This window comes from Prunus avium, chromosome 1 (assembly GCF_965620075.1).
Source record: "Prunus avium chromosome 1, drPruAviu1.hap1.1, whole genome shotgun sequence".
Taxonomy (NCBI): domain Eukaryota; kingdom Viridiplantae; phylum Streptophyta; class Magnoliopsida; order Rosales; family Rosaceae; genus Prunus; species Prunus avium.
In genome coordinates this window covers 11075245-11096075 of record NC_142284.1, presented here as the reverse complement: position 1 = coordinate 11096075, position 20831 = coordinate 11075245, and the positions used below count along the sequence as shown (strand labels likewise).

The 20831-nt window shown below is 38.1% G+C and overlaps 3 protein-coding genes across 3 annotated transcripts; 1 reads left to right on the top strand and 2 right to left on the bottom strand.

Annotated features, from left to right (window-relative positions):
* Nucleotides 1-2834: 2834 nt before the first annotated feature.
* Nucleotides 2835-4957, bottom strand: LOC110750244 (epoxide hydrolase 1-like). Its single transcript, XM_021950543.2, has 3 exons — nucleotides 4312-4957; nucleotides 3372-3613; nucleotides 2835-3243 (listed from the first exon to the last, which is right to left on the bottom strand). The coding sequence occupies exons 1-3, from the start codon at nucleotides 4789-4791 to the stop codon at nucleotides 2994-2996; spliced, it is 972 nt and encodes a 323-aa protein (XP_021806235.2). The 5' UTR covers nucleotides 4792-4957; the 3' UTR covers nucleotides 2835-2993.
* A 1258-nt stretch (nucleotides 4958-6215) lies between these two features.
* Nucleotides 6216-7892, bottom strand: LOC110750310 (epoxide hydrolase 2-like). Its single transcript, XM_021950605.2, has 3 exons — nucleotides 7359-7892; nucleotides 6738-6979; nucleotides 6216-6619 (listed from the first exon to the last, which is right to left on the bottom strand). Exons 1-3 carry the CDS (start codon nucleotides 7836-7838, stop codon nucleotides 6370-6372), a joined length of 972 nt encoding a protein of 323 aa, XP_021806297.1. The 5' UTR covers nucleotides 7839-7892; the 3' UTR covers nucleotides 6216-6369.
* Nucleotides 7893-12304: 4412 nt separating this feature from the next.
* Nucleotides 12305-14645, top strand: LOC148297292 (protein FAR1-RELATED SEQUENCE 5-like). The gene is made up of 4 exons (XM_088245797.1): nucleotides 12305-13483; nucleotides 13964-14263; nucleotides 14374-14378; nucleotides 14498-14645. Exons 1-4 carry the CDS (start codon nucleotides 12305-12307, stop codon nucleotides 14643-14645), a joined length of 1632 nt encoding a protein of 543 aa, XP_088101923.1.
* The last annotated feature ends 6186 nt before the right edge of the window (nucleotides 14646-20831 follow it).

Sequence of the window (20831 nt, the reverse complement as noted above, 5' to 3'; positions counted from 1 at the left end):
GTTATTTTCAAGTGTATTTTTGCTAATTTCAGTTTTTTTTATATTTAAATTATGCTATTTTTCAAAGACAAAAATTTATAAACAATAAAAAAATGTATAATTTAACAAATAATCGGCAATCCCCTCTCGGAACCCCTTCAATGCACCAAATACTGCCAAACGGTAACCATCGAAGTGGCGGCGCGAGTTCCCAGGCAAGCTTACTGAATGGATTGGAACTGGGGCAAGGGTCTAGCACGCTCCTTGATAACCTACCAAACGATAGGACAACCTAGCGGCTGCCGAAGAACAAACAAGTCCCCGATCGAGAAATCTCACTCGAGAACTTGGAGGACTCTTGTTTACTCCCAAAATAAATTGGCAATAAGAGCAAGACACGTGGAGGAAATGATGCTTGGTCAGGGGCGCCCTCGGCACTCTACCTACCAATCTCCCCATTAGGGCAACACCCTCTCCTGGGACACGTGGCACGCTCCCAAGCGACGCCCACAGTCCCACATCGAAATAATCAACAGAATGCACACCTCCCAAGGCCTATAAAAGGAGGCCGACTATCCCAAAATAGGGGTAATCAGAACTAACGGCATACAAGCCTATTGATCTGTCAGTTAAACTTTCTATTCCCGAACTTATTTAAGCATCGGAGAGCCTTCGGCTGGTACCACACCGGTGCCTTGGGTCTTACCGAGCGTTCTCTCATTTTGCAGATCACGCTTCCTACCGAGGCCTCAAGCATACCGAAGGTATAAAATTACTAAGTTGACCCTCAAAGGCAGGAAACCACTTTTTGGCGTCAACAACTCCCATCTTTTTTTCAAACTCTTTTCCTAAAGGTGGCTGTTAAGCTTTATCTCTACCCTCAATTTGAGATTTGTTGGATATGGAAATTAATGGGTATATCCCATTCCCGTTTGAATCTTTTTATTTTTTAATTAATTTTTTTTTGTACTTCAACAGTTCCTACTAGGAGTCATGGAGGGGTTTGTGGAAGATGGATTAAGATTAACTGAATTTTTTGTTGATGGACCGAGTGCTGATGACAAAGCAATGGCTAGATATTACAGATCCCACACCAATAAGTTCCCACACATAGTAATAGTATTCTCGTTGCACATGTGACGAAGAAAGTTATTAAAATACTTGCAAAGACCCTGCTCTCTTCTGCTGATGACAAAGCAATCAGCCGTACCGTATCGCACGATTGTGTAATCAATAAAATTCGTATTTTCAATTAAACACTTTTTGCAATCTCTCTAAACCCCTTCACACTCATATATACTAACATTAACATAATTGGCCTCGCAGGGTGTGCTTCTATTTTGGCTTTATGACAAGTACATGGACCTAGATACTGCAGCCTTTGTATTCTATGGAGCTATGCTACTATTATCATTAGGCGAAACTGGACGTTCAGCTTCTTTGAAAGAATTTCTTCACCAGCAATTTTTAAGCCAACCCAAGAACCCAAGAGAATGCACAGATGAACAACAAGGATTGGATTTCAGGAGAAAAACTTTGTGGGCTCTTCCATGGTATTTGTGTGCAGTGACAGCTCTTTTCCGTTTAAAAGCAACTTGGGTGCGGACCTTCATGATTTCAACATTTGCGATGGGTGTTTCTTATGTAGCATTCTTGTTTGGCTTCTCCTCCTACTCTTTCACCGATAATAAAGAATCTTTAGTTTTTGAACGAGAGGCTAGCATAGAAGAAGCGCAGAACCAAGAGAACGATATCGTAAAACAAGAAGAAAGAGGGAAGGAGCCTTGCCAAGCCTCAGGAAGCTTAAGCCTTCGTCTAGACAAGATACTAGTAGGAGGAGGAGGTAAATTTTGGGGGCTAATTAAAAAACTGATCAAGGAGAAAAAACTTTTAGTACAAGAAATGCTAGCCCCGTGTCTTAAGAAACCAAACTAGGGAAGATTGAAGGACGAATTGACTAGGGTTTGAATAATAGACAATTGGGTGAATGATTTTCTGATATCTCTCATTGTCAACAATACAAAGTATATATACAAATACAACATTCAATTACACCTATTTCTAAGGCTAGGAATTCGTGATCCACCTTTGGTGGGATTTGATCTAGACTAAATCAAGAAAGTAAATATTACAAATATATTACAAAGATAATTCTTAACACCCCTCAAGTTGGATTAACTGATTTGATCTTCCTATTTTATGACTGATGGAAGGGCTTGTGGGAGGTGGATTAACTGATTTGATCGTTCATGGAGTGGATGATGCTGATGACAAAGTAATGGCTAGGTATTACGGATCCCACACCAACCATTTCATCATCGGTATCGGAAAATTAATTACTGCTCTTAGTATTTTGGCGCTTAGACGAACTTGGTTAGAAGACAAAATTAACTTGAGCCGTCTGGATAAGTATTTTAGAGCCTTGACATTCTTAACTATTGCTACCATCTGCTACTACCTCTGTGTTGCCCTTTACTTTTATACCAAGGAGGATAAATCAGAAGAATACGATTAGCAAAGCTACCAATCAGCCAATCACTTTGCAAGACATTACCCACAAACCACGACAACCTGTAGCAAATCAAGAGTGATTGCTTAATTCTCCACTCGACGGCTGGAACTACCTATTTTATGTATTACCGTTGTTACTTTCCTTCTGTACATATTCCTTGTATTCAAAGTCAACAGTACAGCATATAAAGAGATCAAATAGAATCAGAATACCCATCGTGGGCTATTCTCCTTTTCTACTTTTATTCTTCTCTAAACTCTATCTATTTCTCTACAGAGTTTATGAAGGGGAGTAGTGGAAGTGCATGAAGAAGTTATTGTTTAAACTTTTGAGAGTTGTGGGCTAGAAGAACATCAGATATATATATAAAACCATCTCATAAAACACAACACTTCAAAGTTACACAAAAGCACTTAAAAGTCACGCGATCGAGAAATGCATAATAGAAAGTTTGAAACAGCAGCAGCAGCATACAAAATACATACATTATATAGACAGCCAATTAGTGAAATTTTGCGATGAAGTCTTGAATGTGTTTGTTGATTTCATCAGGCCTTTCTTGGTTGATAAAATGGGCAACTCCTTCCATTACAACTACCTCTTCCAGAAGAGGCACATATTTCTTGAACCCACCTTTGTGTATGAAGTCCTTGGTGCCCACAGAATTATAAGTTAGGTCCTGGTCCCCCACAATAAACTTAACTGGAACTTTCACTTGAGCCCCAGTCCATGCAGCAGTGAGTTCCCAATTTCTGCAATGAAATGGGAAATAATAAAAAAACAAAAATTACCATTAGATATTGGAGATCAAAGAAGAAAAACTAAAATTAGTTTGTGCATATGAAATTCAAGTAAACTAAGTTTAAAGCAAATTACATACAGGTCCAAGTTTCTGTAGTAGTTTATTCCCCCAGTGAATCCTGTCTTCTCAAATTTGCTGGCATAGTAGTTGACTTCATCCTCCGACAACCAACTCGGCAAGACGATTGGAGCATCTGGGGGATGTCCAAACATTTTATCTTTAGGCAGGAAAAGTGGACCAGGATTGCGATATGTTAGAAATTCCTTCATAACTCTTGCAGTACCAAGCTTGGCAAACTCAGCTTCTATCACTCCTGGCTCCTGTAACATGAGTAATTTGTCTATCATTTCATAACCCAGAATTTAAATTTACGCAATATATATGTTGTTTGTGAACATTTACACACTAGACACTAATTTGAACACGATTGTACTACGGTACATCCATGTACGTAGTACAAGAACCTCGAAATACCACTCATTGGGAAATACTCAATGAGCCAAATGTCCCACTCAATTAGCAACAAGATTTTCCTACAATACAAACACCTCGAAATACCCCTCGTTGGGAATCACTCAACGAGTGGTGTATTTCGAAATATCCATGCCCCTCAAAACAATCTAACATGAGAACATGTCCATGAAATTTCAAGCTTCAAAAGATAATTTTACATTAACTGAAAAACTATATGAAGTAAAATTTTCTTCATTTTCTTGGCGAGGAGGAGTTGGTGGGAGTGGCTTACATCAGGAATGAGGCAATCAAAAGGTGTTCACACAAGCCGAATCTGTAATTAACGACAATGATTGCTACCCACTTTAAAACAAGACTTAAGATACATGGTCGTTTTCAACTAATCAAGATTATCCCCTTTAAACTAATCACTTGGAATAGTGAGTCCAGCAATACAAAATGTCGCAACTCTTTTGACTTAGAGATTAAATAATAATAAACAAAAGATAAAATATTAATAAAAAAATGAAAAGAAAAAAAAAACAGGGGACGGATGAGATTGAACCTGAAATCTGCAGATGTAATAGTCATCCCCATAAACAGCTTTTAGAGATTCGAGTGTCTTCCTCTGAGGGTTTCTAGGCGGGAAAACCACGCTCATGTTGACCAAGGCTTTCACCCGATCCGGCCGGAACAAGCAGATGTACCAAGCAATGAGCGCACCCCAGTCGTGGCCCACCACGAACACCTTGTCCTGGTCGGGGGCTATGGCGTCCAGGAGGGCGATGAGGTCTCCGACCACGTGTAGACACGTGTAGCTCGTGGGCGAATCGGGCGCGTCCGTGTCGCCGAAGCCGCGGAGATCCGGCGCCACGGCTCTATAGCCGAGGGAGGCCAGGGCTGTGATCTGGTGGCGCCAGGAGTACCAGAGCTCAGGGAAGCCGTGGATGAAGAGGATGAGTGGGCCCTGGCCTTTCTGGGCTATGTGCATGTTTATGCCATTGACTTGGACTGTTCTGTGCTCTATGCCGTCCACCTCCATCATGAAATTCTCTGTTTCTCTCTGTTTTTCTCTGTATTTGAATGTATTGTGTCGTGGAACTTATCAGTGATTGCTCAGTGTTTGGTTGTATTTTGTCGTATTTATGTATTGATAGAGAATTATAGAGTGGCACAAAAGGAGTGTTTGTTTGCCGAGAAAGAAAGCGAGGAATTTGAAGGTGACAACTTGCTAGAAAGAAAGGTGAACGACGTAGATGAGGCTATCGTTAAGCACGTGTCCACTATAATCCAACAAAGAAAAAACAGAAATTCTTTTTTCCTAAAAATATTTTTGGATAGGCAATTATAGGTTTTTCAGTTTCAGGAAATTTTCCAATAAGTATTTAAGTTAAGAATTGGTTATATACTTTTAATCTCGGCGGTTGAATTGTATTTAAGAGACTATCAATACATTTAATAAATGTAATATAATTGCCCATATTAGAAGTATGTAATCAATCATTAACATAAAGTACTTATTCTAGTGCACAAATGAAAATGATATGTTGATATTTTTTATTTTTCGAATTGGATAGACCTCAAATTAATATAATTGAACCAAACAAATTCACAAGTGACCTCGTTCTGATCATTTTCCTTCTTAACAATTACGCAAGTATTTTACAGTGTCTTACACTTTACCAAAATGTAACTTCATATCGTAAAACGAACTATAATTTTAAAAAAACTTGTTATCACTGAAGATTGAGAAATTTTGAGAGAAGGGGATGACATCAAATTCGAAGTGTTTAGGGATTTTAATTTTTTTGTGCCAAATGATTGATATAAACGTGTGGTTATATCAACTAGCTCTTAGTTTAGAGATACTTTATTCTATGAGGTCCAAAATTCGAATCTTCCACTTCCATTAATAACTAATAAGAAAATAAAACTAAACTACATTAATCCGATTCAAAATTACACTTTTTTAGTATGAAAACCAAACCAACCTGTTCTAATGGTTTTGGTTTGACTATTGTGTTTTGCCCGCGCCAAGAGAGAATTTCAAATTATTCAACAAGCTTTATTTTCGTAAAAGCATGGAAACCGTTCCTTTTGTGTCACCTCAAAGGAAAAGAAAAGAAAAATCATTACTTTTAAATCAAATATAGACGTTATAATTCGATTTAGGAAGTTTTCAAATATGCCAAATAAAAGCAAATGAAAATAATTTAGTTCAAAATTACACACAAATCCACCAAAGATGTTGAAAATGAAATACCGGTAGAAATCCGAAATGGAATTGAAGAGGGTAAAATTGAGGAAGTTGTTAGCTGTTAGTAGCATTAATGAGGTTGCCTGTTCTAGGTGGCTGTTAATAGCATTAATGAGGCTGTGAGGCTGCTGCTGTAATCTCTAGGATTAGGAGCTCAAGACCAGGAGAAGCTGCTATCTACGTACTTCTCCTAGTATATATTCTTCTGTAAGTAATGCAAAGTCATCAATGAAAATATTGAAACCAGAAAACCTCTGTTGAAGAATTCCCTTCTCAGAATACAGAACACTTCAAAGTCACACAAGAAATGCATAAAAGAGAGTTTGAAACAGCAGCAGCATACAACAAATATATATAGACAGCTAATTAGTGAAATTTAACGATGAAGTCATGAATGTGTTTGCTGATTTCATCAGGCTTTTCTTGGTTGATAAAATGGGCGACTCCTTCCATTACAACTACCTCTTCGAGAAGCGGCACATATTTCTTGAACCCACCTTTGTGTATGAAGTCCTTGGCGTCAAGAGAATTATAAACTAGGTCCTGGTCTCCCACAATGAACTTAACTGGAACTTTCACTTGAACCTCGGTCCATGCTGCAGTGAGCTCCCAAGTTCTGCATTCAAAGCAAACCTTCAGAATATATATTGGACAAACAAGAAAAGCTCTTTCTTGCTAAAATTAGTTTGTGCATATGAAATTCAAGTAAATTAAGTTTAAAGGAAATCACATACAGGTCCAAGTTTCTGTAGTAGTTTAAGGCCCCAGTGAATCCTGTCTTCTCAAATTTGCTAGCATAGTAGTTGACGTCATCCTCAGACAACCAACTCGGCAAGACGATTGGAGCATCTTGGGGATGTCCAAACATTTTATCTTTAGGCAGGAAAAGTGGACCAGGATTGCGATATGTTAGAAATTCCTTCATAACTCTTGCAGTACCAAGCTTGGCAAACTCAGCTTCCATAACTCCTGGCTCCTGTAACATGAGTAGTTTATCTATCACAAGCTAGAACTGAAATTTATGCAATGTGCCTTATTCACAATCTAGCAACACAATTTTTCTATGGTACATTCGCATACTCACCAGTACAAAATCCTCGAAATACCACTCGTTGGGAATCACTCAATGGGTCATGATGACCCAACAAGTGGTGTATTTCGAAATGTTCATACTGAGTATATCTACCGTAACCCCTCACAGCAATCTAACATGAGAACATTTCCATGAAATTCAAACCCCCAAAAGAAAAATTCGCATCAGCTAAAAAACTATATGAAGTAAAATTGCCAAACAAACAAGTCAGAAAATTTAATAAAAATAAAAACAAAAAAACAGGGGACATATGAGATTGAACCTGAAATCTGCACATGTAATAGTCATCCCCATAAACAGCTTTCATAGATTCAATGAACTTCCTCTGAGGGTTTCTAGGCATGAAAGCCACGCTCAGGTTGACCAAGGCTTTGACCCGGTCGGGCCGGAACAGGCAGAGTAACCAAGCTAAGTAAGCGCCCCAGTCGTGGCCCACCACGAACACCTTGTCCTGGTCGGGGGCTATGGCGTCCAGGAGGGCGATGAGGTCTCCGACCACGTGGAGACAGGTGTAGCTCGTGGGCGAATCGGGGGCGTCGGTGTCGCCGAAGCCGCGGAGGTCCGGCGCGACGGCTCTGTAGCCGAGGGAGGCGAGGGCTGTGATCTGGTGGCGCCAGGAGTACCAGAGCTCGGGGAAGCCGTGGAGGAAGAGGATGAGTGGGCCCTGGCCTTTCTCGGCTATGTGCATGTTTATGCCATTGACTTGGACTGTTCTGTGCTCTATGCCCTCCATCTCCGTCATCAATTCTCTGGTTTATGTTTGGTTGTTTCATGAGGAGTGTCTGTAGCTGATAACTGAAAGGATAGAAAGGAAGTTGACGCTACCGTGACACGGGTGCACTAGAAAACGACAAAGAACAGTCCAAGGTGCGAGGGCTGTGACGTCAGTGATGACGTCAGCAACGAAAATTTTTTATAAAAAACTTTTTAAATTCTGAGAAAATACCAAAATTTTCAGTTTTTTATTATTATATATATATAAATAGCTTGTTATGTTCCTCACTTCCCACACCAAAACTCTATACAAATTCCTCTTCCTCATATCTCATGTGAATAGTGGTTGCCCTTACGTCGCCATGGCAATGAGTGGAAAACTAACAAAAAAATTGCTATGGTAGGCACTATTCATGTGGATAGTACCAACCCTTACCTCCCCTTGTCTTTTGCCATGGTAAATGGGTGGAAATGCTCTAAGGGGACATGGAAATTGGGGACAGAGAGATCCTATCCCAATTTGATAACACATGTTACGACGCTCATCCTCGCACTTGCTAGAGTCGCATTATGATCGTCCACCACATTAGCTGTTCTTGGACACCAAGTCTAGCGTTGCTCCTTAATCTTGCAGAGGAAAGGATATAACTCCCACCGACCTCTCGAAATATGTCCTTGTACTCCACGAATAACCTCTCTACAATCCATCATGAACTGAACCTGGCGAAATTGATGCTCAATAGCAAAGGAACACGCCTCTACAACAGCCATAGCTTCCAATTCCAAAGCCGAATTTGCCTTACATGGACATGCCTTGGCTGCAATAAAAGATCCGAGATGATTTCTAGCAATTAATCCAATGCCGCCTCATTGTGATTCAGCATACCATGCTACATCAATATTTATTTTTATTTTTATTTTCTGGCAGAAAGGGGGCAACAAGTACCAATTCTCAGCTCGGGAGAGACAAAAGACCTTCTAATTGCCACAATGTGAGCTTTTACCTCTAAAAAATCAGAGATAGCAAAAGAGGATGCAATCCCAGTCACCATTGGGGATGGAATATAGCCATCCGTGACAGCCTTACAATGCGACTTCCAAATATTCCAGCAAGTGAAGGCCAAAGGGGATGCAATTTGAGCTTTGTCCACCTTATCCAGCCCATCTTGAAAGAGAATTTCATGAAGCCACCCATTCAATATTGTGATCTCATGTCTGCAAATTCGAATTCGACTAGTTTAGACCTTAAATTAATAGTATAATCAAACCAATTTGTTTTGAACGTTTTCCTTCACAACAATTAAGCAAGTGTTTTATAGTCTCTTGCATTTATCAAATAGAACTCATACCGTAAATCGAAAAATAGTTTTAAAATAAAAATAACAACTTTTTACCACCAAAGATGGAAATATTTTTAGAGAGAGTGATGATATCAAATTGGAAATGTTTACAGATTTTAGTTTTAATTTTATTTTTAATTTTTTTTTAATTTAAGGATTTCACTAATAAATTCATTTAGCATGACATAATATACAAAAGTCCTTATAGAGCCTATTTGAAGTGAAAAACCCAAAACTAGCAACTTGTTATTTTCTAATTGGTTCTTATAAAATTCTAACACATGAAGAACCAATTAGAAAATAACAAGGGGCTAATTTTGGGTTTTCTCTCCAAATAGACTTCATATGAATTTTGTATAATATGTCATTCTAAAATGAGTTTTATTGAATTGAGATTCTTTGGTGGAAGGCAGGAAATATATTATCACAGCTAGATCGATATAAATTATGAATGGATCAGAGGATTGGTGGTTGCTTTGATCGGCCCTTCGCGGTTGCTCTGTAAATGGGTTATTGTTGGGGTAGAGGGTTAGAAGGAATAGAAGTGGTGGTTTGCTAGACATATTATTCTCATTATTTTCTTTTAGAAATTTTGTTTTTCTAATTTTATTTTATACAATTGAATTGATGAATCCAATTGTTAAAAAAAATAAAAAATTTGACATGCGGCAATATTTGAATAGAAGATTACATGAGTTGAGGTTTTTTCCCTAAGAGCATCTCCAACCGATATGTCAAAAGTGTCACATAGACATTTATCAGCTAGAAATAACATCTCACACACTTCAACCGACGTGTCAAAGCTGATGTGGAATGAAGGTTGAAGATTGAGATGTTATTTTTGACATCCCAAAAGCAAGATGTCAAATGAATATTTTATTATTTTTTCTTTTCTATTCTTTTTAATTAAAAATAAATCAACACTAAAATGTAATAAAATAATAATTTAATTTGACATATCAGGTGGAGTGTAAAGCTGTGTAAGATATCAAATTGCCACATCAGCCATCAAATTTAAATTTGATGTTTGGTATTTGACATCTCCCTTGGAGATGCTCTAAGAGCATCTTCAACCGATATGTCAAAAGTGCCACATAGACATTTAACAGCTAGAAATAACATCTCACACACTCCAACCGATGTGTCAAAGCTGATGTAGAATGAAGGCTGAAGATTGAGATATTATTTTTGACATCCCAAAAGCAAGTTGTCAAATGAATATTTTATTATTTTTTCTTTTCTATTCTTTTTAATTAAAAATAAATCAACACTAAAATATAATAAAATAATAATTTAATTTGACATATCGGGTGGAGTGTAAAGCTGTGTAAGATGTCAAATTGCCACATCAACCATCAAATTTAAATTTGATGTTTGGTATTTGACATATTGGGTGGAGTGTAAAGCTGTCTAAGGGGAGATGCCAAATGGAAAATATTAAATTTGAATTCCTTTTTCTATGTTAATAACGTAATCCATGAGTTTTATGGAAAATAAAATCTGCAACATGTTACACGAAAAGGCCTCGACATTTTAGAGTGATGGGGAGGGGATCGGATTCAACGTGGGTAGACCCACCAGGCACCAGGCAGCAAGGGCTTCTTTCGTTTTTTGGCTAAAAGCCAAATTGTTCCCCAGAACCATCAGTGTCCACTAGTGCCTTCCTTGGGGCCTTGTCTTTCTATCGTGATAAAATTACAACAATTATTCTGCTGCAGTTAATAAAGGGCAAGGCTCTAGCAAGAACCTCTAAATGAGGACTTAATATGAGAACACCGTTGGATATAATCCAACGGTTCTCTGAAAAGCAATTCTAGCTGTAAATATTGCACTGGAACACTCCCTGTTATGCGCATGCTCTCTCCTCTCTCCCTCCAAAAATATCCCTCCCTCCAAAAACAATACTCTCTTGAAGAACACAATTTCTTTTCTGGTTTGGTATTCTCTTCCCTCCATCCCTACGATCTACCGCTGTAATTCTCTTTCTTTTTTTCTTCTTGCGCATGCTCTCTCCTCACTCTCTCCAAAAACAGAAGCTCTGTTGAAGAACACAATTTTTTTTTCCTCTTCTGGTTTGATATTCTCCTCCCTCCCTCCCTATGGTCTACCCCTCTAATTCTCTTTTCTTGTTTGGTCATTCATACCTACAAAGCAAGTTTCATCTACCTCTGTAATTCATTTCTCTCTTTTCATTTGTCTAGTTTGGTGATTCATACCATACCATACCAAGCAAGTTTCATCTACCCGTGTAATATTTTTTTCCTTGAGTTCATTACTTGATGATTGGAGACCACAAAATGAGCACTTGGCTCTGGTTCTATACTGTTGGTTTTAAAATCTCTGAGTTGGAATCCATATTTGTACAAGCTGGGTTGTTGCTCCATTGTGATATTTGAGGAATCCAGAAATATTTGGGGTTGAAATCGAGCTAGATTGTTGCTCCATTGTCATATTTCTACAGGAAGCTCCGAATTCTAAGGTAAGAGATATTCTATATTTGGGAAATTGAGTATTTGACCAAGTATATGGCCATTAGTTACGCAACTTTTGTTTTGGTTGAATAGTTACACTACTTTGAATGTTAGTTGTTTCATTGTTTCACTAAAGACTGAGAAAGGCTTCCTAAGGGGGGGGGGAGGGGGGTAGCACGGTGTTTGAACTGATTAAGATTGACCAGAAAAAACAGATTACGAAGAGACTATAGTATTGTTGATTAGTACAATCAATTCAGAAGAATACCACACATCAGTAGTTCAGAACTCTTTCACAGATTAAGAATAAACTATGTTAGCAAAAAGCTGTGTTAATTGATTGATTTGCAATACATCACAAGTTGAAAAATGGTTTTCACAGATTAAGAATAAACTATGCTAAAAAGAGTCTATCTGGAAGGTATCATTTGCCATACAGCAGAGGTTCACAAATGTTTTTCACATATTAAGAATAAACTATGCTAGCAAGAATTTGTGTTTAGGTTTCATTTGCCATACATGACAAGTTCATAACTGTGTTTCGTGAAAATATAACCGCATGTTTATATTTATTATGCATATAATTATGTAGTTAATATATATTTGAATGTTGGTTGGGAGCATATGCCGACATTATTATGATGTTTATGTGATATCCAGGATTAAATTGAAAGAATTCTGAAATGGAGTCTGAATTGGAGGTGACTCCGGAAGTAAGTGTGGAGTTCAAACCACAAGTGGGACTTGAATTTGATTCCCTTGAGGATGTGTTAAAAATGTATAATGTGTATGCAAAAAAAGCAGGATTTGGCGTTCGGTGTTATACAACCAAAACTTCAAGAGTCACAGGGGAGGTAGTAAGGAAAGAATTTGTATGTTCTAAACAAGGGCATACGGAGAGCAAGGTTGGTCGGAAGAAAAGAAGGCGAGGATGTGTTCGAACTGGTTGCATGGCTAAACTTGCAGTTTTGAAGCCATATGAAAAGAATAAGTACACTGTTGTAAAGTTCAAGGAGGAACACAACCATGAAATGACAGCATACGATAAAGTCCATTTGTTGAGATCTCACCGTAAACTTACAGATTCTACAAAGGTGTATAATGCACATCTTTCCGAAGTTAACATCCCAGTACATCAACAAGTAAGCCTTGTTGAGGTGCTAGCAGGGGGATTAGAAAATATTGGGTTTTTAAGGAAAGATGTCTATAATTACCGAAGGGACATGCGAGCAGAGGTTACTGGCCATGATGCAGATCTTCTTAAAGAGCATTTTTTGGGAGAGCAAGAAAAAAATGAATCATTTTATTTCAAGATGAAGTTAGATTCGGAAGGAAGGATGGGTAATGTTTTTTGGGCAGATGCAAGGTCAAGAAGAGCTTATGGGATTTTTGGAGATGTGGTGGTATTTGATACGACGTTCAACACCAACCGTTATGGCATGGTATTTGCGCCTTTGTTAGGTGTTAATAACCATCGTCAAACAATATTGTTTGGTTGTGCTTTCCTAACAAGTGAAACCACAGAAGCATTTGTTTGGTTGTTTGAGGAATTTAAGAAAGTCATGCCACATGGGGCACCCAAAATGATCATTACAGATCAAGATGCAGCTATTGCAAAGGCAATTGCGATAAGCTTCCCGACAACATTCCATAGATATTGCATATGGCATATAATGAATAAATTGATAGAGAAAGTGGGCATTAGAGAGTGTTTTTCAGAACTGTGCAATTGCATATGGGATATAGATAGCAGAGAAGAATTTGATGCCAAATGGGATGAAGTTATTACAAAAAATGGGCTGAAAGAGCATATGTGGCTGAGCGCAATTCATGCCTTGCGGGAGAATTGGGTTCCATCATATGTAAAACATGTGTTTTCGGCTGGGATGTCAAGTAGTCAACGGGCCGAAAGCTGTCATTCTTTTTTCAAACAATATATTAACAAGAACAACACGTTGATGGAATTTATAGTACGTTTTGAAAGAGCTCTTGCTTCACAAAGGCATAAGGAGTTATTGGCTGATCATGTTGATCAAAATGAAAAACATCCAACTCCATTTCTCACACCAATGCAACTTCAAATGGGAGGCATTTACACAAGAGGGATTCTTGACATCTTTGAGCGAGAGGACTTTGAAAGCCTTTTATGCTTCTTTGAAGTTGTAAAGGAATATGAGACTCATTGCACGTACAAAGTAATTGAGAGGGTACAACCGGGGGTTACACGGATAAAAGAGCTTGTGCATAATAAAGATATCGATCTAGCTTGTTGTAGCTGTCGGGGATTTGAATTTCGTGGTATTCCGTGCCGACATATCATATCATTTTTACGAATGAAGCAGGTTGCGTATTTACCAGAGAAGTATATATTGGAAAGATGGATGAAAAGTGTAAAGTTAGGTGTAGTTTTTGATAAGGATGGAAAAGAAGTTAAGGATAGCGTTGATGGTTGTATTTTGGTTAAGAAATCGACATTATGCAAAGTTACAGCTGATTTGATTGATTCGGCGTTGTTGTCTGTTGAAGGTGTTGACCTACTGCAAAAAACATTTGACGACATTCGTGGGAAGCTTACTAGCTTAGTTTCATCAACCGCTGATGTTGAAGAACCCAATGAAGATGAGGAAGGTAGTTCTGCCCAAGTGAGAATAAAAGATCCTAATCGAGTTAAATCAAAAGGTCGTCCAAAAAGATTTAAATGACAACATGAGAAGCTAGCAGGACGATATAAACGTCGGTGCACTGAGTGCAGGAAGAGTGATCACAATAGAAGGAAATGTCCAAGACTTACTAGCCTGTAAGCAAATATAACGTATATATTACTTCAATATATTTACTTGTAATGATTGTAATTATGTATGAATTTTGAATTGCAGTTCTTCATGTCCTGACGCCGATATTGCTGCTCCAGTTCCTGAGAATATGCAGCCTAATCAGAGTGCGCAGAACAGTGAAGGAACTCAGCCAAGTATGACCCAGGCATTTATGCAGGAGTTTGATTTAATGCACGGACCCAGCGTTTGAGTATTTAATGATACCTATTGGCGTTGGTTTTTATTGTACGGGAAGCTTTTGTGACACTTATGTAATCGGTTCATGTCTGATTGGTTTTTTTTTGCGAACCCTGAGTTTGAGTATGTAGTGATACGTATATACGTTTCCTGTGAATGCTCGGCAAGTATTTATGACACTTATCTGATCGGTATCTCAATGCTTGCGATCGGTATCTCAATGCTTGCGATCGGTCTCTCAGAATTGATGTTTCAACGGATTTATGGCACACACAAGTGCTTTGATACTGTACTCTCACTTAGCGCACTTTTCTCTCACGAAGCTCAAACCCTTTTGATGCCCCTTGTGAAATTCCCAATAAATTTGTTCTACTTTATTTTCCTCTTCATAACTCTCACTCTGTATGGAACAATCTGAAAATATCAAGGCCAGCAATCCAAATGATAGCTGGAAGCACCAAAGCCTACATGATCGAATTATGTTCATCCAATAAGTGATGGCTGCCACCTCTATTTGTTTGGTAGCCAGCTTTTAATTGTTAAATGAGTTTCATCTTTACAACTAGACTAGAAGATATCTCAGAAGAAATTTTTTTATTTATTATCAAACACAAGAAGATATCTTGACAACTGGACTACAAGACATTTTTTGTTTCCACCAACTCTTTTGTTTCTGCAACTAGTTTTCTCACCTCTTGTTGCAGCGTCGGTGAGGCACTTTAGACAATAATTTAGCTGCCATATATCTCTTAAACCAAGAGAGTATTCACTCATTGAAGCAAGTCATCAATTTGCCAAAGTGTTCTCCCCAACTTTCCAGCTGCTTGCCACCTTCTAATATCTCAGAATTGATCAGAAAAATCCTTCCAAGTCGATAGAAAGTGATAGCACACAAAGGAAGACTTGAAAACGCGTAGAAACTGAAACAGCAAGTTCTGGGCGACCGGTCGCGGATACCTTGCGACCGGTCGCGGATACCTTACGACCGGTCGCGGATACATTGCGACCGGTCGCTTTGGCACAGAGTTGAAAACCAATTCAGACTTTGCAATCTGCCTGAAACCGACCGGTCGCTCATAACCTGCGACCGGTCGCTAGTCTTTATTTTTGTATCTTTTTAATTGAGCCATTTTTTCTCAACACATTATCACTAATGATATCATAGATTTATTGATTTCTGACATTATGTGCGTGGAAGCCAAGCCATTTTATTTCAATAAACTCCAAAAAGGTGATGTTCATGTTGGGGTGAAATATTTTGCATGCAACATTTTTCTGCAGAAGTTTTATGAAAGTGAATGTTCAAAATTTAGGAGGCCAACCCCTTGGAAATGCACATAACACCTTTTCCAAGACATGAACAAAAAATTCAGCAGTACAAAAGCATGACCCCAGGATACCCCCATTCGTATTAGTAGAAAAGTACTGAATAGAAAAACGACTGAATACATTTAATCAAGGATTCATAAAGAGATCACTCTCATGCATTCTCATTCGCTGTTAAAGATGTGTATTCACCACTTGGTTGGTGGCTGTGTTGGGTTGGGTCCACACCGCCATAGGTGAATTCTTGGGCAGCAGATACTGTTATGACGTCCCAGTCAATATCTTTGTGGGCATCAGCAGCGATGCGTCTAAATTTTTCGAAACCTTCTTTGAAAGCCACATGCATGGCCTGACGATGCATGTTGCCTCCTTTGTGGATGGTTGTGGTTTCAAACATGACATCCTCCTCTGTCATCTGCAAATCCTCAGCTAACCACTTTCTTCTTTGAGCTCGAAGTCTGTGCTTCTCTCTTCTGTAATGAGCCTTGTTAACTTGCCTAGTCACATAAGCTAACTTTCGCTCAGCTCTGACACACTTTTCTGTCCAATAATGGACCATTGAGGAATTGTGGGCCAATTTGTTGTTTATATCATTTATTTCCACAGCGGGATCATCGGAGTCCCCCTCGCTTGCTGAGGAAGTTGGAAATGGAAGTGGTGGTGGAGGAGACTTTGGAAATTTGGGGACATACTCCAAGGACCCATCAGAGTCCCACTCGGTCGCATGTCCACTCGAACTAGCCATGGATATTCAAAATGGAAACGAAGAGTTTTCTGCACACAAAGTCTCTGTTTTTAAGCTTGTTGATTACAATTATAAATAGCCATATTGTAAATCTCATGTTCCCAAGATTTTGAGAGACCCAAAGCGAATGGAGACACGACACCGAACTTAAACATGAAAACATATAAGAGTAATTTTTTTTTAACTACACTTCCTGTCCCCCCGGTCTAGTGTAAGTGTTGTTTTACCATTTGACCCTATATTAATTGAAATTTTGTGAGCTTAATTACAATTTTACCAAACGTCACTCATTTTGTAAGATGAAAGCAACTATAATTTTCCTTTCTGAGAAGCATCCCCTCCTGTTAATAACCCCATTCAGAAAGGGGCAATGATATATTTAGACATGGGTAGTTAACATTATCATACACATTATACAACTAAAACCATATTCAGATCTGACATCACTGACACACGTACGACTCTATAATGACTCCAAACCAACCATTTGTACATTGCAAAACAAAGATATTAAAATAAAGCAAAACATATTACAATTTTGGATTTAGTTCATGGTAATGGCATCCCAATTATACTCCGGCACAACCCTTTTTGCATACTTGCGGAATAGATCAAAACCTTTACGTGCTTCAGCTTCCCTCATCTGTATTGCCTCATTGGAAGCACAAAACTTTTTAAAACCATTCTCTTTCGCAAGCCTAACCCTTACTTTCAGTGTTTTTACGGTGCCTAGGTAGAATTTCGCTTTTTTTTTCTCCGATGTCAAGGTTTCTTGATGCCAATTTAGACGTAGCTGTTGGCGTTTGATGGCCAGCATCAACGCCTCATACCTAGATTGCCCGATACCAGTTGCATCCTCAATGTCATAAGATAAACGCTGGCACTTGGCAACACGTTGAACATCATCTTCAGCTTCATTCTTCCTTCGTGACAATGCTTCCGTACATTTTTGTGGTGGAGTATTTATAAGTATTATGGGAACTTTGGTAGTGAAGAAGACATTATCAGTGTTGGGAATTTTGTAGTAATTGCTTGCTGTGGGAGGGGGTATAAATATCCTCAGTCGTCACTTTTTTCCCGCCAAAATGAACGTCCTATTACTACTGATGGATATGGATCTCTTTCAGATTTGTCGAATATTATAAACTACTTCATCCACTCAATCTCCTTCAACATCTTAATTAGATATATGGTACATTTATTTAAGGTGTATATATCCCAATCTATGCCTAATCTACGTATGTATGGTAGCCTTTGAATGAGGTGGATACACATGAAAAAAGGCGTCATATCCGTATGTTATATATACGGATTGTTCTGACGATCAAACTTTTGTTTAATTACACCATTGCACCGTTATCCTCCATCACTGCATTCTTGTAACTTGCTACTATATGAAGGACTAATCATAACAACTTTACAGTATAGATGGTGTATGCAGATTATTTCATGAACTCGTCAACATTGCAAAGGTTTGCCCAACGTTGTCAATGGAGAAGTTCCTATTCCAAAACCAAGAACACATGCATGCAGGGTAAGGGTTTTGTAGTACAACAACAACTACAAAATATAAATATTAGTATGATATTTATGTACGACTGGACCATGCTCAATTTTATATATATTTAAAACTCACTCATTCAGACAAATCCAAATAACATTTTCTCGATTTTGCTGCTATTTATTTTTTTTGTTCCCCTCTATGTTGAATGCTCAATATTATATGTAGTTTCCAACCAAAGCTAATTATATTGTATATCCACTTCGGCTGGGTGTTAAGTGGAGGGCCAACCCCGATGTTGTTTCAACTCCTAAGGGATTAAATCACTGTTTCTGATAACTTTACGATGCCTTGGGGGAAGTATTTTAAAAAGAGAGTTTCTAATTATTATTTACCAATTAGACTGGGAATACGATGTATGTATTGTTGTGACAAGTACGTATATATTGTTGTGTTATTGTATTTTTCCTATGCAATGAATTATTTCATTTTACTTAGAACTTATTCAAAAATCGATCATAATTAAAAAAAATGCCCAAACTCTATTTGTCGGGATTGGTACGACATTTCCTTCGATCACATACTTCAAATCTCGTCATTGTCATCAAATTTCGATCCCGTCCTTATGTCATGGTTCAAACAATAGCTTAGGGTTTACACAATTGTGGTTATGTTATCAATTGCTTTGCATAATTCACATTTATGGTTGTCCCCCAAATTGTACTTCAAAATTTATTTAGGTTTTAGAGGTTTGGGGTTAAGAGTTAGGGTTTAGGTTTTAGGTTGTAGGGGTTAGGGTTTAGAGGTTTGGGGTTAAGAGTTAGGGTATATATCCGAGGTTGTAGGGGTTAGGGTTTAGAGGTTTGGGGTTAAGAGTTAGGGTATAGGTTTGGTATTAAAGGGGTTAGGTTTTAGAGGTTTGGGGTTAAGAGTTAGGGTTTAGGGTTTAGGGGTTTGGGGTTAAGAGTTAGGGTTTAGGGTTTAGGTTGTAGGGGTTTGGGGTTAAGAGTTAGGGTTTAGGGTTTAGGTTGTAGGGGTTTGGGGTTAAGAGTTAGGGTTTAGGGTTTAGGATCATTAAACTATTTCTTTTTCATTGGATCATTATAAGGAGTTGGTAGTTTAGATGTATGGCAATATTTAAGACTAAAAGGAAATAGGGTCTTGATTTGAATACCGTCTATTTAGGAAATTGAAATAAAAGTATACGGACTATATTGTTAGCTATTATAACATGAAATTAACCAAAACCAAAGCTGGCCACTTATGAAAAATAGCATAAGAGAGACAACAATTGAGAGAAGGGAGAGACAGAGAGACAACAATCGTTTGTGTATCCACATGTCTACCAAGTAATGGGATTCTGAATAGCATTCCTTTGGTCAGGAATTAGGGTACTAAAGAATAACTTGAGATGAGTGCTATCAACAAACAATAACTTGGGCTTGGTATTAAAATGATATTATGCATGCTGCGTTCAAAAACCAAGGTAATGTATTTGCCTCTTGCGATTATGTTTGTGAAGAGATATTTTCCTTTTTTTGTGTGTGTACAAATGAACATTCATAAGTAAAGACCAAAGAGAGGTCAAAGAACCACAAACAGGACAAAACCAATCAAACAACATGAAACAGGAAAAATACCAAAGCAACAATATGTTGATCAAACCTGTCATCTTGAGTATCACGCTTAAAGGATAAAGAAACCGAAACCAACTCCAAACCCACCACTGAGATACGTACGGATTCTCTTTCATGTTTACCAGTCAATGAACACGTGCACCATCACCCAATGACAAGTTTCCTTTTCGAGGGCACACGTTGTCCTATTTTGTATTCTCATTTTGTTTATGTTTAAAAATAAATTTTATTTTATTTTATTTGCTCAGTGTTCTATGAATATAGTCAAGACATCCACGCATTTCATTTTATGCAATGTCGACTTCCTCAGCCAACACTCAACGAAAGAGGTGTCCACACTGCAGTGCTGAGATGGTCATGTTCATTTCCAAATCCGAAAGGAATCTGGGCAAGCCATATTGGAAGTGCTTCACCTCATATGTAAGTGTTTAGTTTCCACAAAAATTTTCTTCCCAATCTAAAAATTGTAATGTATTATATTCGGTTATTTTGTAGGGAGCTACTAGGTGTAGTGGATATGAATGGGTGACTACAGCCAACATGCCAAGTGAATCTCACCTTCAGCAGCCTACCGCTATGCCTAATGCCAAGGAACTGAAAACATCTGCTGATATAATCCAAATACTGAAAGCCATTCAAGATATGTTTGTAGTGATGTTAGTTGTATCCATTGTGAATTTAGCTGTGAATTTCATGAAAATGTAATCACTGTTTTGACTTCCTTGTAATATGAATATCTTTTAAAGTTTCCATATTGTAATAGGAATCTTTTGGTTTCAATATTCTGTTTGTAAAATGATCAACCAGTAAGGGATAAAACCCAAGCGACTGGGAAGTGCTGTCATGGTTATGAACATGAGCATAACAAAGAGGGGTCACGAAAAATAAAAAGCAAATTTGAACCCAAAACCAGTAATGAATGAATAAGAAAACTAAAAACTAAAAACTAGAGCTACCCAGATGATAAAACAAGGGAAAAAACAGAGGAGG

Excerpts from the sequence above, each read along its gene's own strand:
- LOC148297292 (XM_088245797.1), top strand. The coding sequence starts at position 12,305 with ATGGAGTCTGAATTGGAGGTGACTCCGGAAGTAAGTGTGGAGTTCAAA. Across the intron at positions 13,484-13,963 it reads AGAATTGGGTTCCATCATAT|GTTGCGTATTTACCAGAGAA; the intron begins GTAAAACATGTG and ends CGAATGAAGCAG.
- LOC110750244 (XM_021950543.2), bottom strand. The coding sequence starts at position 4,791 with ATGATGGAGGTGGACGGCATAGAGCACAGAACAGTCCAAGTCAATGGC. Across the intron at positions 3,614-4,311 it reads ATTACATCTGCAGATTTCAG|GAGCCAGGAGTGATAGAAGC; the intron begins GTTCAATCTCAT and ends CTCATGTTACAG. Across the intron at positions 3,244-3,371 it reads TACTACAGAAACTTGGACCT|AAATTGGGAACTCACTGCTG; the intron begins GTATGTAATTTG and ends ATTTCATTGCAG.
- LOC110750310 (XM_021950605.2), bottom strand. The coding sequence starts at position 7,838 with ATGACGGAGATGGAGGGCATAGAGCACAGAACAGTCCAAGTCAATGGC. Across the intron at positions 6,980-7,358 it reads ATTACATGTGCAGATTTCAG|GAGCCAGGAGTTATGGAAGC; the intron begins GTTCAATCTCAT and ends CTCATGTTACAG. Across the intron at positions 6,620-6,737 it reads TACTACAGAAACTTGGACCT|AACTTGGGAGCTCACTGCAG; the intron begins GTATGTGATTTC and ends CTTTGAATGCAG.